The sequence below is a fragment of the Condylura cristata genome, unplaced genomic scaffold (genome assembly GCF_000260355.1).
Source record: "Condylura cristata isolate star-nosed mole 26May11 unplaced genomic scaffold, ConCri1.0 scaffold00027, whole genome shotgun sequence".
Lineage (NCBI taxonomy): Eukaryota > Metazoa > Chordata > Mammalia > Eulipotyphla > Talpidae > Condylura > Condylura cristata.
This window is the reverse complement of record NW_004567128.1, coordinates 5,111,105-5,129,310: the sequence shown is the minus strand read 5'-3', so window position 1 is coordinate 5,129,310 and position 18,206 is coordinate 5,111,105. Positions and strand designations below refer to the sequence as shown.

The 18,206-nt window shown below is 41.9% G+C and overlaps 1 protein-coding gene across 1 annotated transcript; it reads right to left on the bottom strand.

Annotated features, from left to right (window-relative positions):
* Nucleotides 1-924: 924 nt before the first annotated feature.
* CA5B (carbonic anhydrase VB, mitochondrial) lies at nt 925-18,005 on the bottom strand. The gene is made up of 7 exons (XM_004689877.2): nt 17,818-18,005; nt 13,113-13,310; nt 7,700-7,818; nt 6,236-6,331; nt 5,671-5,733; nt 4,657-4,812; nt 925-2,972 (listed from the first exon to the last, which is right to left on the bottom strand). The coding sequence occupies exons 1-7, from the start codon at nt 17,954-17,956 to the stop codon at nt 2,793-2,795; spliced, it is 951 nt and encodes a 316-aa protein (XP_004689934.1). The 5' UTR covers nt 17,957-18,005; the 3' UTR covers nt 925-2,792.
* Between the last annotated feature and the right edge of the window lie 201 nt (nt 18,006-18,206).

The following is an 18,206-nucleotide window of genomic DNA, read 5'->3' as shown; positions in this document are numbered from 1 at the left end:
AAAGAACTATCCAGTGATACTTTGTCTTGGTTCTTTTTTCTAGTGCTAAGCATAGCGCAACAGAAGGAATGGTGTTTTGGGAAGGAATGATGGCAGAGATATCCCCACCCAGATCTCAAACCCAAATGATGTTTCTGAAGGTGGTAAAATTAGAAAATGTGTTAACATGTACATAGGCGCAGTACCTTAGTCAGTCCTAGCTGCCGTAACAACATACTGCAGCAGGTTATTTCTCAGAGGTCTAGAGGCTGGGGACTCCCAGATAGAAAGAGCAGCAGATTCAGTGTCCTCAACTTTTTGAAGGTGGTTGCCATCTTTACCCCTAAGTCATGTAGCTCCAGGGAAGCCCTGGTGACATATTGGTCACCAAATTGTGTACTGATTCAAAAGAAGCAGGAGAGCTGGGAAGGAGAAGCTGATTCTTTCTATATCAGCTTCTCTAATTCATCCCTGATCAGTATTACAGCCACAATTTTAAAAAAATTTTAAAGATTTATTTTTATTTATGCATGCATACAAGAACTTGGGTGCAGGGGATGAGAGGATTCACCAGAGACAGAGTGGGGAGCAGAACAGGTGGATCTACCAAAATACCTGCTGAGGGGAGCAGCAGGCCAGACTAGAGAGGTCTGCTGCACCATGTGGGTTAGCTCACTGGCAGGGGATTGAACTCAAGCTACAGTGGCTGCTGATAGCTTCATAGTGCTGAGACTTAACCCTTTGTGCCACGAGGGAAGCCTTCCAGTCACTTTCTGACCTCCACATTAAAGGATGTCTTGAGAATTTTACAGACATCTCATATATTCAAGACAACCAACAGGAAGAAAAAGTCATTTGACAAACACGAATATTGTAAAGAAAGGTTTTATTAATCTAATATTGAATGAAGATGAGCAGCAGTTTTAACATGAAATTTGGCAGATCTCAAATTCATTTTCCCCTTCATGTCTCAGAAAGTATAAGTAAAAAGTTTTGTAAAAAGTGCTAGGGTGTATCAGTAGCCAGGGCACCCCTCATCATATGACTAAGTCATTGAGGAAAACCCCAAGGCAGTTTCCATAACTCTGCAGGGAATGTGACCAAGAATTTACCATGCAGCCTAGGACATGGCTCGGAGTTAATGGGGTACTATTAATAATTACATCAGAGTACCTGATCTGAGTCAGTCAGGGGAAGCCAACCGGAGCACACCTGTGAATACAGCCTGTGTATCTCGAAGCTGTTCAGGCAAGGAGGGTGTCTCCGGTAAGCTCTCCAATTTGCAAGTCTCACTGCAACAGAACTTTGCACTAAGAGTTTGCAAGAGACCTAGAGGGAAGCCTGTGTGCCAGGGAAAATGCAGCTCTTGTGTGCTTAGCCTCTACCTGTGGTATGAGATACACCACTTACATGAAATTAACATAAACGTCCCCACATTTATCTTTTTAATAATTTTATTCATTTCCTGGGGTGCCTCTGTTTTGGAGAAGCTACGCACTCTGAAAGCAAATGTCTTCACCCTCCCCTACTCTTGAGAGCAGAGCTAGCCCCCCAAATTTGTCTTCTTTTCCTACTGGCTGTATCATTTAATTGTGGTAATAGACACTAGAGGTTTCCTTTGCTATTTAAAAGCAGGACATTCCTATTTGGTAGGTTACTGGGGTGAGAAGTAGAATCTGGGAATGCTATTACTATTAATTTATATGGACAAAAAAATCGAGTATTCCTACACCCCAAAAATAACCCTACCAAATTCTACCAAACAGGAGCACCCTTCTTTTAAATAGTGGAGGAAACCTGAACAGAAAACTTACCATCTTAATGTTTTCCAGTGCACAGTTGAGTAGTGTTAAATATCTCCTGTCAACTTTACCTTGCAGGCCACCACATGCCTGGATATTAATGAAAGAAATAATGCTAATTTATGCACTATGAGTCTGACACAGGCTTATAGGCAATTAAAAACATTCCAGCACACGTGCAAACAAGGCAATGGTGGCATGGATTCCTCAAAATACACAGAATTATCTAGATTTTACCCTAATCTACAAGTATTCTCTATTACTGCAGAAAGTCTTCTAAACCACTATCAATTGGGAGACATATTGATCACCTGCCATGCACAGAACCTTGACTAATAAAGTTCAGAAAGTTTTGAAGGGAAGCCAAGATAGTTCTGTCATGGTAGAAAATATCATATACTATGACACAGAATACAGGTAATATAAGTTAATACTAGACATTATAGACTAATATATTACTTTTGAAAAATATTTCTGTAAATACACCCCGAAACCTTTTTAAATCCTAGGTGTACTGTAAGCATTTTCTTGAAAATGTTCTGCCTAGGCTTTCTAGGCAGAAAAAGTCCTTGAAGTTTAAATAAACTAACAGCATGGCCAGCATTCAGCCAGGACGCACCAGTTGGGCCCCCAGGTGTCTCTGGAAGGCCTGTCTCCTGAGGTGCCTTCCCAACTGTTAAATACTTTGTTCATAGTTTCTACTTCTGACGCTGTAGAACCACTAACTGACAAACACAAAAGCACAGCGCAAAACATCCGACATGAAGACATTACAATTACCAACAGGTTGCTGTAACAGAAACCTGTGTCTTGCTGGCCTCTTCAGGTGATGCATATCATCAATAAAAACAAGAATTGGTTTATTCAGGAGCATTCCTCACTAGGGAGCACTGCCGTACCCAGAAATGCTTATCTATAAATTAGCTATAAGTGCAAGCGTTTAGAATAGTCTGGTTAATTTTTTAAAAGCTAGTGCGTACAAGAGCAAAATACTGCTTTGATATGAGTCATTTAGGGGGTCGCTTGGCTGGCCGAGGGCGTGGGTTTCACTTGTATATTCAGCACGTAATCATGACGGAAGGACGAACGGACTGTGCGGTTCATGAGTGGCTGCAGAGGGCGGAAGTTGTCCACCATTCTTTTCTCTTTCTCCCCCTGGGAAGTGAAAAGCAGGGTCCGAAACTGCTCAAGCTAGAAATAGAAATAGGAAACATAAGTAATGTCAATGGGAAACAGCTTTACATCAAGAATAAGCTACTTTCATATTTACAACTGAAACACTGGATCCTGTAGAACTGATTTTTGAGAACCATTCACCTCTGGACAGGGTGGAGAGGGAGTTGTGTGAAGAGAAAAGCAGCAGGAGTGGGCCAGTTGGAGCCAAAGATTGGGTGGGTTGGTCACAGGCCTGTCCCCCACATAATAGCCATTTGCCAAAGATGAGTTACTTCCTTTTCAATTTTCAGGAACCTCAGGTTTCCATGGGCAAAATAACCAGCTACAGATAACAACCAACTAATAATTTGTATGTATATCTTTTAATTTAGTCGAGTTGTTACCATAAACAATGTTGTCTTTTAAAAAAATACATACAGAACTGGGATACAGGCCAGAGGTGTCCCTGGTGGGGGAGGGGGATGAGAGGATTCACCAGTGAAGAGTGGGGAGCAGAACAGGCAGATGGACAAGGTGCACTGCTGAGGGGAACAGCGTGTGAGCCAGGAGAGGTCTGCCAGGCCATGTGGGTCACCTCTCTGGCTGGGGATGGAATTCAGGCCACAGGGGTGATAGATTTGAAAATTAACTCCTATGCCACTAGGGAGGCCTATATCTTATTTGAAGAAAATCAATAAAAAAAGAAAAGTGGTATGGTGGATTTTGTTAGTACCTTTTTAGAATCTATGGAAATGATGATATGATTTTTCCATTTAGGTTCACTGATGTGATGAATTATATTAATATCATTCTTAATAATGAATCATCTGGGTATTACTGGAATACATGCTATTTGGACAAAGTATAGATTTTGTATAATATGCTGCTGGAGCCTCTTCCTGATATTTTTGTTTTTTCTTTTCTTTTTTTTTTTTTTTTTGAATAGTCTTCAGCAGCTCTCCTGCCCGCCTGTGACTGTGCAGGTGCCTCTTTTTCTTTGTCCTTTTAAAATGTAAAAAAAGAAATAAAATAAAAATAAAAGTACAGTCTTCAGAGATCTGTCTGTAGTTTATCTATTGTTTGTTCCAATCCTTGAAGGTTGTTTGTGTTGCCAGTTATTGGTACCTAGTTTCATAAACAAGATTTTGAATCTTTTGTTTCTGTTATAACACTTTGTAATTAATAAAAGTCCTGTAAGGCAAGTATAAGCAAGAATTACTATAATTTCAGAACATTAAGAATTACTATTGAAATGTTAGTCACCTCCTAAAGGTAGTTTCTAAGGAAAAAGTTTAACTTCAAAAGAATTGACTTAATATAAAGTTTCTGGACAGACATCGCTGGATTCTGTTTTTATTCTGAGATTCCAGAGAAAGATTTTTTCTCGAGGATTTTAAAAGTTTTTTAAACACACCCATTTCCAACCTTCGTTCTTCCATTTAAAAAGAACTTGTTTGTATATTCATATTTATGTAAAAAAAATACCTAAAACATCCATCACTGCTAAATATGGAAGTAAAAAGCATGTTTCCTGTTTTAACTTTTCCCTGTAGTTCATCTGAAGCATTTTCCAATTCATATCCAAATGAAGATGTTTGTGCGTTTTAATAAAAATGTAAAAGGATGACAAGATGTTTAAGGTGATGGCAAAGCTTGAGCCTAGCCTTGTCTGAAAGGTAAAGACTAGAATTTCCCATACAGAAATGTGCAAAGAACGTACCTGGTCGTGATCAACCTCCACCGGCTGCTTCTTAATGATCCAGGTGACGGACTCAGAGAGCGGCGGGGTAGTCAGGGACCCTGAGTAGGTCCAGTAATCCGGGCAGGCAGGCATCAGACAGGAAGGGTCGAAGGACCCAAACTCCACAATGGTGTCCTGGCCAAGAGAAGAGGTCACCGAATCGCCGCCGGTTCGTGGTGAAAAGCACTCAGCAGTGGCTCCCAGTGTCTGGGCCCCACACAGGCCCGGAGGAGCATTAGCCCCTCTGGGCAGCTTGGGACAGAATGGAGCAGTGCTCTGCCCCTCCAGCGAACCATGGTCGCTGCTGAGGCCAGGGGAACAGGCAGCAGCCGCCTCTCCCTCCACTGTAGCGAGTGTGCAGCAGGTGCTCACAGCACCTCCACTGGGTCCTGGGAGCTGGTGCAGAAGCAGGGAGCTCTGGCTGCTCTTTTTCCAGAGTCTAAGAGCTTCCTCCTTTCTACACTGCAGTGCAGACTGAAAGGCCAGGACCCTGGGCTGCGAGGGGAGAGGGTGGGGGTGTGGCGGGAGCAGAAGAGAGGGTGGACTTCTAGGAAGCAGCCCAGGTTGGACAGAAGTGCCCACCCACAAGAGCACAGGACACGACTCCTCGAAGCTGCACAGGTCAAGGGATTGCCAAGCTTCCCTTCTGGGGAGCAGAAGGCAAGAGGCACAGGTTGTTCTGAGTGTGCCCACAGGACTTAGAAGCGGCAGACGAGGGGTGGCACTGTACCCCAGTCCCCAGAGCTCAGGGGAACAGCAGCCAAAGCAGAGAAGCTGGTGCCACCCAGGGAATCTCTTCTGCCCCAGGCCAGGCCTCCCAGCGCCAGGGCGTCTCAATGCCGATCTCATCAACCACAAGTGGGATCCAGGGCAGCTTTCAGGGAGCCCTGACACAGTTTGCTGTAGTGTCCTTCCCAGCTCAAGGGCGTCGCAGTGTCTCTACCCAGCTGCAGGTAAAATGCATTTCAGGTGACTCAGGGGAAAAAACATTACCTTATGCTTAATGGATGGCAAAGTATCCACCAATTTCTGTAGGCCTTTATGATGTTTGCCCAGCTAGAGAACAGCACATGAGAAAATATCAAAAACAATTGACATCTCATTGTAGAAATGTAACAGAATTGAAGTAAAATTAACCACCTGGAGATTAGATAAAAACAAGCCAAGCAACTTAAGCAACACTTACACTGGTAATTTAGAATATTACAGACATCACTGTGTCAAATTAGACACAGGAAAAATAAGCAGACTGTTTGCTGAAGGGGTCAGGCGCCTGCAGGGAAAGGCCCCCTGTTTGTCTTAAAGATCAGTTCTTCCCCTGAAAATTACATTAATTAATATTAGAAATTGTTCTACGTCAAGTGCTCTACTGCCACATGTGGTTAGCGACTTTTCTTTTGAATTGTGCATTTTTATACCATTTAAAATACTTTAAGTATCAGTTATTTAAGTATCAGTTATTTTCATCCCAATATGCTTACAGCTTAGAGTGCAATGCTATATCTTTTCATCCTAGAATACAACACACCATTTAAAGTTGGTAAGCTTTTTCTTTTACCTTTAAAAACACCCCTATCACTGCCAAGCCATTTTCTTCCAGGGCTGCATCCTCAAAGCTTTCAAATTTGACTGCATTCCAGTGTACCAGGTGCAGCTGAAAAGGGTTTAACACAGAACCATGGGAGATCAGGCCAAAACAGACAGACAACGGACAGACAGCAGACAGCATGATTCGACATATGATATTTTAATGTGTTTCCTCACCCAAAGTAAGGTCACTGAAAGGTACAGGACAAGCTGGTAGAAAGTTAGAAATAATGTTTGCAGGAGTACCAATGAATATTTCTTTGGAATAGAATGATCTATTTGGAGAGGAATAAAAGAAAATTTCTATAGCAAAGTGGGTAGCATTTCAAGGAAGGATAAACATTTGTGCATTCCCAGCCATATTTTCAGGAAACACTCATATCCAAAATCTATTCACCTCTAAAGGAGCGATGTTTATGTAAGTTCTCCCTATGGGAGTTACACAAGAGTTGAAGACAAATTTCTTTGAAGGCTAACCACCTAACGTGTTTCTTTTAAGGGGATATTTAAAACTCTATTGGGGGAAAGTTGTAAGAAGAAATTTTATTTCCGTATGCACTCCCTATAGTTCTCTATATTTACCTCAAACAGAAACAATCAGTTATTGCAACAAGATGCTTTATTCCGAAACAAACCAGTGGAGAGCAGATTGGAGAGTCCGTTAAGAGTATTCATGGTAGGTTCACATTCACTTCCCCAAATCCAAGGCTAACCGCCTGCTATTTGAGCTCTGGAGAAGCCCTGCCCCCAGTTAAGGCCTCCCCCACCCCCAGCCCCTAAAGGGAAACTGTCATTTCCTGTGAGAGATCCAAGGTATGTTGGGTCCAGTGGTTGCTGATTTGCTTATGTACGGACACTCTCCAGCCTCCCAACCTCACTGAGATGGGGCTAAGAATATCAATGTTCACACCTAAAATTATTCTTCGTTGATCATGAATAGGTCAATACCCAGCCTCCCAAGTGAGACCCTCAAGGTCACAATTAACTTCTCCCTCTCTTCTCCTGTAAAGGACCCTGCCTCCAAGTCTTACTGCTTGTATTTCAGAAATGCTTGTTAAATATCGCTCTTCCTATTTCGATCCCACAGCCTCCAGTTAGGCCCCCAGCATCTCTTAGTTGGGTTAACTCAACTTGGTGGCCCTGTGCTGTTCCTAGGCTATTACTTTAAGTTACAATTTGAGCCTGGGCTAGAATTCGGGAAGAATTCAGCTTTGATCTTAAGGTTCATTTCTGCTATGTTACTTGAGATGAAGGGAATTAGAGTTTTTACCTGTATAAACAGAATAATCGATAGGTCTGCTTCTTATTTAGTATTTAGTATTTTTAGCAATTACCTGATGTCTTCCTCATATTCTTAGAACTTACAAGCCTTTCCTAGAAGCTCCGGAGATATTCCCACTTCTTCACAATCATTTTCCCCAAGTTCTTAACATACCTCTGCTGGATAACATTTACTGTCCACAGTATGCTCAGAGCCCCAGGCATCGATGGCCCCCCAGTGAAAATGGAACTGCTTCAATCGGTAGTTGTGTTCCAGGGGTCCTCCCTCGATCACTGAAACAGAAATCCAACAATTCAAGGGACAGTGTCTCACACCATGAAGGAATGTGGGGGAAAGGTTGAATCAGTGGGTGTCCCTCCCACGTGAACTCTCTTAAATGGGCCATGCAGTACTATATACAAGTGAATCAGCTCGGGCCTACCTCAGGACTTCCCTGTCCGCTCTCTTGTACACAGTTATACCTAACACAAGCATCTCCGCATCACACCTCCACCTCTGCACAGACCATGCGGTGTCCCCTTCCCCAGGAAGCCTTCTCTCACCAGACCCCAGGGCACACTTCCTGTCCTGGCACTTACCATTCTGCATTAGCTCTGTCACTGCACCAGTCTGACTACCCACCACTCTGTAAGCTCCTTAAAGTCAGAGACCATCCCTTCTCCTTTCTACTCTAAGCACCCAGCACAGTGTCTGGAGCTTAACAGATCTTCCATGAAACCAAGAACTAAAGAAAAAGACTGGGATGTGTCTGTGGAGTTAGTTAACTGAAACATCACTGGTAACCTCAGCAAGAGGAAGGGGAAGGCTACCGTTGGTTTGGAGGGACAGATGAGGCAATGCGGGGAAGTTCAATTGTTAAGAAAGGCAGCAGAGAGATAGAAAACAGTGGGTTAGAAAGCAGGGCAGTGGTAAGATACATCAAAAAAACATTTTTTGGTAGATGACTGGATTAAAAGATGTGGTACATATACACAATGGAACATTACTCAGCAACCAAAAAATATAAATACATGCCTTTTGCAGCAACATGGATGGAGCTGGAAAAGATCATGCTTAGTGAAACAAACCAGAAAGAAAAGGAAATATACCAGATAGTTTCACTCATCACAGGAGTATAAAGGAACAGGCGAGAAAATAATAATAATAATGAACAGCTATATACCAGAGACATTTTATGAGGGTAGAGTGGGGAATGGGATCAAAAACAGTGGGGGGAGGGAAATGCACTGGACTATGGTGATGGCACAGGGGTGATCTGGTGATGGGAAGCCCACGGGGATTACAATTGAGATGGGAAAAGGCACAAAATGATGTGAAAATGAATTATTATATTATTTTAAAAAATAGACTTTTTGGTTTGAGGTTTCTGGTATTTTGTTCTTTGTGTGCATTTAGATGAACATAAATAGTCTTTCCAAAAACCAGATCATAAATACAAAACACTTAGCACAGCGTAAGTCTTATAAGAAATCTATGTAACATTCACCGTCTTTTGCCATTAACGTGTAGGTGAGGGAGCTGGCATGAAAAGAGACGATAAAGGGGAAAAGAATGCCCAGGACCCAAACAAATAAAGTAAATTCAGGAAGAGGGCACGCAACTTTTCGGAGTGGTAGACACATTCTAAAACTGGATTGTAGTGATGGTAGTACAACCTCTGTAAATGTACAGAAAGTCATGAGAGTGTTTTCTAAAAAAAAAAAAAACTAAACGTAGGACCAAAATAGGACCTTAAAATGTTTGTAAAAGTGTTCTTCCTGGCCCTCCCTGGTGGCGCAGCGGGTTGGGGCACAGCACTGAGAATCTAAAGCCACTTCCGCATGAGTTCGATTCCCGCCTGCCCCAGAGGTGACCACATGGCATGGCAGACCTCTCCTGACCCACCTGCTGCTCCCCTCAGCAGTGTACTTCGTAGATCTGCCTGTTCTGTACCCCACTCTGTCTCTGGTGAAGCCTCTCACTGCCCCTGAGCCTCTGGCCTGCACCCCAGTTCTGTATGCACAAATAAATAAATCTTTAAAAAAAAAATGTTCTTCCTGGGATCACATAAGAGTGTAAAGCAAGTGAAGCAAGATGGGGCAGGAAGAACATTCGAACATCAGGATTCAGGTGTTCTTGTTCATGCCTCTTGGCAATGTCGACAGCAGTTACTGTAGAGGAGGTGAACATTTACAGGGACCACCCATGCCATGCAGCCCAGGCATAATTTGGTGGCCTTCCTCACAATGGACTGTATCTCCCACATGCACTCATTAAAATCAGCATCTGGGGCTATTCAGAGGAGTCAAATGAAATACCGAGCAGAGGGCCGCGGTATGAGACGCGCACGTACCTTCTCTTATGCTTTTAATTTCTGTAATTGTGGTGATGTTCCCTTTCATTTCTGCTTTTAGTAGTTTGAGTCTTCTCATTTTTTTCTTGGTCCACTTAGCTAAAGGTTTACCAATTTTGTTTATCTTTCCAATGAACAGACTTTTGAGTTCACTGATTTCTGCTCTGCTCTTAATTATACTCTTTCTGCTTGCTTTAGGCTTTATTTTTTGTTGTTTTTGTTCTTCTATTTCTATTTTCTTAAGGTAGAAAGCTAGGTTATTTATTTGAAAATTTTCTTCTTTTCCAATATAGGCATTTTCAGCTATAATTTTCCCTCTAAGCATTGCTTTTGCTGCATCCCATAAAGTTTGGTGTATTTCATTTTTGTCAGAGTCCTTTCCTTACACACTCTGCCTCTGGTTCTCTGTAAACACACTGCAGCATATAGATATAGAGATAGAGATAGAGGTAGAGATATACACTTACATACATATGCATAGAGAGAGAATGAGAGAGATTAATATTTATTATTTATTGGATCCTTTCTTTTCTAGATTTCAAATTATTTGACTTTCTTCATTTCTAGGATATATTTTCCTTTTTCTTTACTTTTTTATGTTCATTCACTCTTCCTTTTTGAATGCTATTGATTATTCTGCAATAGCATAGAGAAATAGCAGTGAAGAATAAGCAGGAAATATGAAGTAGTCACTGGAATGTGGAAAAAGAGAGATAGAGAAAGTTAGTTACTTATTAAAGATTAACAGTATCTTAAAGAAAATAATTATTAAAGCATAATGGAAAGGGGCGGTTTACTTTGTTCCTTCCTGATAAAACATGTAAATTAGCAGATTTTGTTAAAAAATGACATGTTTTCTAAGTTCAGTGGTGAACTTAATGTGGTATATATACATGCTGATTCTCAACACTGTACACCTGAGCCTCACATACTCATATTATGATGCAATGTTACTTCGATAAAAACAAAACATAACTGCAGAATATCAGTTTACCCTGTGATATGTAAATGTCCCAAGCCACTAAGATCTTAAAGTTGTTTGTTTTAGCATTATTAGGACAGTAGAAGACTAATCTAATAGAACTATTTAACTGTTTAACTGCTGTGTTTACTGTTATCGCAAAAGGATCATGGCAATTCTGAGGTTTGATTTCTGAAGTAGACAAAATGTTTGTCTCTTTCCTTAAAAGCTGAACACTGAGACCAAAGGAAAAATAAAAAAAAAAGAAATCCATTTTAAAACTTCCTAAAATTTTCAACTCAATGAAGTAATGTTCTATTGGCAAAGACAGTCCCTAGACTGTGAAGGTCATTTGAGGGCTGGCCAACATTTAACATCCTCAGAAAAAAAGAAAAACATTTGCCAGGGACCTAGCAAGGGTGGAGACTAATCGGTTAAGAGGACTGCTATGCATGGAGGAGAGCTAGGGTCCTGGAGGTTGGCTCTGCCCACTGGGAAAGCTGTGGCAGGAACAGCAGTAGAGCTCACCATCGCACAAGATGGCATCAACAACATATGGATCTGGCTTCCTATTTTGGAGATGTCTGCAAGCCCTATATTACACCAAACATAGTACTATAGGCTTCCAGCTGACATGGAGGCACGTGCTGCAGTTTTGGAAAAATGAGTAAAGGTCCTGATGAATCTGGGAAGAAAGGGAATAATTTCTTCTCAATTTGACATGTGTAGATAGCTGGTTACGGCTTGGGCCTGTGCCATCCCACAGAGGAGAAAGGAAAATGGGGGACATTAGGACACCAAAACCCTTAAGGACAGGCTCCAGTACTGCCTGAGTCATGGGAGACAAGTTATGTCAGAGGGAAGAGAACCAGGAAGAGACTAAACCTGTATGCAGCAGGGTGAATGAAAGCACTGGAAACTACAGAGAAAACCAGGATACAACACAGTCCCATCGCCTGCATAAACACAGGTGTGAACACTTCTATTTATGCTTGAAGTTACATTTTTCACTTCATTCATTTATGACAGCCACTGATTCATTTCCTCATATTCGTGAAAGGAAAACTTTGATCAGGGTTCCTCGATCTTAGCTCTACTGATATTTGAGGCTAGCTAACTCTTCGTGAAAGCTGAGTGTGTTCTGGAGGATGCCAGCTGAATTCCTGGCCTCAACCCAACAGATGCTCCTCATACCACCACCCCTGGCCTGATAACCAAGTGTCTAGAGGTGTTGCCAAGTGATACTAGCCCCTAGGGAGGAAGGAGTCATAAAATTGACACTGGATTGAGAATGCTCCTGAAAATACAGGGCAGACTGTGGAGGTTGGGGGAGTGTCCCCTTCCCCCTCTCAGTTTTCCCAGGGTGATACTTATCAAATTAAGATCAGACAGAATAACAAGAGAAAAGTTGTAAGACAAGAGTATCCTGATGATATCCCTTACAAACATGGGAGAGACCCGGTGAAGCTGTGTTGCTCATCAAAATGGCTAAGTTACCTCCTTAAAGAAATTCAGCCAAAGGCAAAGGGTGTGAGGGAAGTGGTGGGCGCAGAGGGTGGGAGGTCAGCTTGGCTGCTCACCAAGAAAGGCACTGGACCTGCCCCCCCTCCCCCCCTCTGTCTCTGTCTCTGGTGAATCCTCTCACCACTACCCCCAACCCCACCACCCCAGTACCTTTGGCCTGTACCCCAGCTGTATGCATAAATAAATCTAAAAGATTTATTTAAATCTGTTAAAGAGACTTGCTCTTCCAGGTAAAAGGTAAACAAATTAGGTCTTCCCGATACAGGGAGAGATATACCCTCACCACGGGAGATTTTCCCTTATACCTATAACAGTCTCTTACAAAAAGGCAAACTCCACCCAGCTCTCAGAGTCCCTCTTTTTAGCCCATTTCAAATGCATTACAATGTGATTGGTTAAATCTGATTAAATAGCATTACTGTTTAATATAAAAGTCCCTTGTAAAGTCAGCAAACAGGAAAGTAGTGCATAGTCAATGGAAACATAGAAATAAAACCTGGATAAGCTTTAATTTCATACTCTATCTTCGAAAGCAATTAAAGTATCTATACACTATATATGTATATATCAATACATAATTACAAATGAAAATATCACCTATACTGGTAGAATAAAACGTGCATAAAAATTAGGAGGGACTTTTTCATACATTCAGAAAGTAGGTCCCATGAGCCTGGTGCCATGGTCTCCCAGAAGCTGTGTACAACTGTCCCTTTCACTCCAGGTGAGACCACCAGGCTGGCTCTCACCTGATTTATCTGAAGAATCTTCAAATTCCACGAGGAAGGAATAGCCATTATTCCAGACGTGGAGGCAGGTGGTCGGGTCATAAGAGATAGTGAGTGGTTTTAAGCCAGGATCGTAGACACTGTCCCTCCACCGGATGTTGATGGGTGACTGGCGATCGCCCCCTGGAACCAGATCCATGCTCTCCCAGAGTGGGTGCACTGGGAGAAAGCACAGTGGGGTGTCATCACGAGGTCGTCTATCTAGACTCACATACCCGGCACTTGCAATTGTGGGTCTATTGTGGCTCAGGGAGCCTGAAAGTCTTAGGAGTTGGCCAGTTGGGGGGTGTCACCACTGACCAACACAGGGGACAAGGCAGGTTGTGCACCCTGCAGAGAGGGGCTTTTTTTTTTTTTTTTTTGCCACCCAGCAAGTCTCCAGCTTTTTGGTTCACCTTCTAATTCCCCCAGAATCATGCCTCTGAGCTCTGTGATGACAGTAAAATGCCTGGAGATCAGTGCCAAGATCAAGTAGGGTATTTCCAATGAGTTTCTTTATGGATAATTTTACTAGAACCACCCACAAGACCAGCTGGAAATGTGAACACAAATTAATAAAATTTTCAATGGACTTGTTTTCCAAAAAAGAGAATGAGAAAGATGAGGATGAGTTTTTGGAAAGTGAACTTTCAGCCATACTTTGTAGGTTTCAGTGAGTGGTTCATAGAAATAGCAGGGGTCCTGTCAAAGGAACACCCCTGTAAGTGGGGCACCTCTGATGTTCATGCTATATAACCTGGGTAGAATATTAGCATGCTGAGTAGTCCCTCCAGATCTGTTTGTCCCATGGAGAGCCATGGACATTATGTGGTAAGGTGTGCATTCACAGTTTGTCCACATCAACCCTAATGACAGCAAGGATGCTGATGCTGCGGAGCAAAGTTTACCACCCTAAAATATGCTTCTCTGGCAGAGGGATTATTTTAGTTTGGTTATTTTTTTAAGAAACAGCAGATATAAGAGAGGTACTGAAAGCTGAGAAACTACTTTTTTGTTAAAGACATTTACATTTAAAGGAATCTCAATTTGTGGGGGCCTCTCCCTCTCTGTATTAGGAAGTGGAGGATAAACAAATATCTAGGAAAGTTTATCAATGAAGAAAGGAGTAACTTAAATCTCACAGCAACCTACTCTTGTTTACTGTGCCTTTCCTGAATGGCCCCTAGCTGGCCACTCCCTCCTGCACTTTCTTTTGTGTTTAGCTGAGATGCTATTTAAGGTGGTCACTTGGGTCCCTTTTGAGGAGTTAGTTTTCTTGGGTCTCTCCCATATGTACCAGAGCTATACGTGGTATATACAATTCTGGTATTTATTTTTCTCCTGTTAATCCGTCTTTTATTATGGAGATCTAATCAAATATGCAGAAGGTTCCAGGGAAACTTTCCCTCCAGAACACATCACAATCCAATCATTTGCCCTTGCAATCATTTGTGGGTAGAATGAATGGGATAAAGAACATTTCTAGGAAAGCTTGATTCTCCTTATTTGCTTTATCACTCTGTTATTTTTCTTTTTAAGAGTCTCCAGGTTCATCTCTTCTTTACCTTGCCCGCGACAACAGCCTAGTTCATGCCCCCGGCAGACTTCATGCCAAGCGTGTGGATCATATTTCCTTCCCTCACTGCCCCCTACTCCATTTTCCAATAGCTGGTCTTTGACATTTCTCCAGTCACTCTGCTTTTCCTTCTTCTGAACTCACACTGCATTTGTTCTTACACCATTTAGCGCTCAACCACTCTCATGTAATGTGTGTTTGCTTGATCTGCTCGCTGGGTTCCGAGTTAGTGGAACCTGTGTCCTGCGCTTTTCCCACAGCCCTAGGGCTGAACTTGGTACCAGCCACAAAGGAGGGACTTAGGTTTTACTTTATTGATAGAGAAAACCAAACAAGTCCACACCAAGTCTCTACCCCTTACCTCATACTCAGGGAAGCAGGTGTGCCCCAGAATACCTCCTGCAAGGTCACATCTCCCTGTTTCTCAGTTTCGGCCAGTTGAGCCCCTCCCTCATAGCCACACTACATTAAGCAAACCTTCATCCGCTATTATCCCTGGGCAACCACTCTCTGTACCTGCACTGTTTACTGGCCCCAGTGGTGAGTTGAAATTGAGATATGATATCAGTGTAAAATACCAACTTTGAAGACTAAGTGCAAAACAGAGAAGGTAAACTATTTCTCATATAATTCTTGGATTCATTTCATGTTAAGGTGAGTATTTTGGATATATTGGCTTAAATAAAGAATGCTGCTAAAATTAATTTTAGCTAGATACTATATTTTATCTACATACTTACTGTATTAGGAAAATTATAATTTTATTTAGTAATTTAAAAAAAGATTTATTTATTTATACACACAAGAACTAGGGTATAGGCCAGAAGTATGGGGAGCGAGAGGATGCACCAGAGACAGAGTGGGGAGCAGAACAGGCAGATCTACTGAAATACACTGCTGAGGGGAACAGCGGGAGACAGGAGGGGTCCGCTGAGCCATGTAGGTATGTAGGTCAGCTCCCTGGCTGGGGCTCGAACTTGCACTGCAGTAGGCATTGACTGGAGAGAGCTTGACAGCGCTAAGACTTTAACTCCTATGTCACCAGGGAGCCCCTTTACTATATATTTTTTATATTAGCAAGAAAGCTAGTTTTTCACCATTAAGTATGATGGATGTTATTATAAGTTTTTTGTAGATGTTCTTTATTCTATCAAGAAAATTCCCTTCTAGTCTTAGTTTATTAACTTTACTGAGAACAGTGTTTTATTTTGTGACATGCCTTTTTGCTTCTATACATAAAATCATGTGATTATCTCTTTTAGCCTGTCAGTGTGATGGATTATATTAATTGATTTTCTAATGTTCAACCAGCCTTGCAGAAATCTAAGTTGGTTGTAGTGTGTAATTCATTTTATACAGTATTAGAATCAACTTGCTAGTATTTTGTTGAAAACTTTTGCATGTAAGTTCACAAGACAGAGCAGTCTGTAGGATTCTCTTCTTGTAATGTTCTTGTCTGGCCACTACTACTTTAGTTTTTGTCATCACTAAAAGGAGTGAACTATCCTAAAGACATAAGCATATTGGAATTTAGGCTTTGAACTTTCAATTTGCTGTTTTAAAAGTAAAACTTCAGTAGAGAAACATGACTTTTTTTTTCCATTTTAAGCCTTGGATGTCAAAATGCCAGTATTGAAAATAAGCCAGTCTGGGTAGGATGTGGGCCTGCTGGTAGGAAGCCACACCCAGCAACCAGAGATTATGATTTGACCAGTTCATTTTAATAAAAGCAGTCAGTGGTGGAGGAAACAAACTGAGCTTAGAACAAGAACATATTTGTGAAGTAGTTTCAAGTCCTAGTATTTAGCTGGATTAGCATTACGAATATCCAAGCATCCCTTATGCTTGGATATGCATCTCTTTTTTATTACATGCATGTAGAGTCAAGAGAGTAAGCCCAAAGAGGAAAAGTGAAGAAAACTAGACCGAGAAAGAAACCAACCTTTCAAAACACTTTCTCAATTCCTTTAAAGTAATGGAAAACATAAAAAAAAAAAAAATCCCCTTCAAGAATATACTTAGGGGCCCTCCCTGGGGGCACAGAGGTTAAAGTGCAGCACTATAAAGCAATCTGCAGCCACTGCAGCATGAGTTCAAACCCGAGGCAGGGAGCTGAACCACATGGTGCGGCAGACCTCTCCTGTCTCGCCTGCTGCTCCCCTCAGCAGTGGATTTCAGTTGAACTGCCTGTTCTGCTCCCCACTGTGTCTCTGGTGAATCCTCTCACCCATCCCACACATCCCCCACAACTCTGACCTGTACCCAAGTTCTAGTATGCATAAATAAATAAATCTTTTTTTAAAAGAAATATACTTAGCCATTCACTCTTTCCACAAATTCAAACTCATCTCTCCACAAATACATATATTATCTTCCCCTATACCTCAGTGGTTCTTAAGCAGGAGCAATCTGTCCTCCAGAAATCATCCAGTAATGTCTGCAAACATTTTTGGTGTTGTAAGCGTTACAGCTACTAGCATCTAGTGGGTGGGGGACAGTGCATACTACAGCTACAGCCTGGTAGCACACCCTCTTTCCCCATGTCAGCCAAACCCTGCTCGAGACTATCTGCACCGTCAAGATGGGATGCGATGGTAACTTGTATTTCAGGAGTGGGTTAAAATGCCAAAGGTTTCGGATGCCATCTGCTACCTTCCTTGATCTGCTGTGGTGACAACACAGCACACACTGAGCAACTCAAATTAACTGCAAATTTATAACTCCGGAACAATATTCCAGAAATCACAGGCCTGCTTGCAAACATTCATAGGACGTTAAGATTCATAGCAATGATTCTGTTTGTGGAACAACTTTAGCAAAAAGACAGCTGCTAACAAGAAACAATAAGGAACAGATTCCAAAATATCTGGATGAAACTGGACATGTCCCTTGTGCATTTCTGCCCAACATCATTTCAACAAGTTAAAATTGGGCAAGAAAAGAACTTCCCACATTTATTTTAAAAAACAAATAGAGACACACTTGGCTATTCACGGAATTGCTAAGGCCAGTAACACCACCATACACCACTGATAGTCATCAGCGACAAACATTGAACACACCTGATTTCTACGAAACAATTCACTCTCTTTAAGGTCACAGTGTACTCACAGGCTCGGTTCCGGGTTTTATAAGTGCACGTGTAGAGGCTGCAGGGCCTCACTGGCATGGACATCGGAATCTGGAATCTTCTCCACAGAGATTTACATGGAGAGATTTGAAGAAGGCCTCTCAGGCTATTCATCAACATTTTAGCTTGAAATCTCAGTCACTTCCCAAATAACTTGAAGGAAACTAATAACCTAGAGGAAGGAAAAAGACAGAGGAAAAGAAAAAATGACAGAGATTAAGATCATGTGGAAACCTGTAGGTAGGACAACACTCAGAATGCTGAGACGGCTGACCCACTGGGGGAACGCGGGGGCGGAAATGAGAGTCAATAGTTTATTCACTCTTGTTCACTGGTCACTTCCTTGGCACAGTCTGGATGACTAACTGCC

Coding starts and splice junctions, on each gene's coding strand:
- CA5B (XM_004689877.2), bottom strand. CDS start 17,956: ATGTTGATGAATAGCCTGAGAGGCCTTCTTCAAATCTCTCCATGTAAA. Junction 13,311..17,817: donor TAAAACCCGGAACCGAGCCT/GTGAGTACACTG, acceptor GCTTTCTCCCAG/TGCACCCACTCTGGGAGAGC. Junction 5,734..6,235: donor TGATAGGGGTGTTTTTAAAG/GTAAAAGAAAAA, acceptor GCTGTTCTCTAG/CTGGGCAAACATCATAAAGG.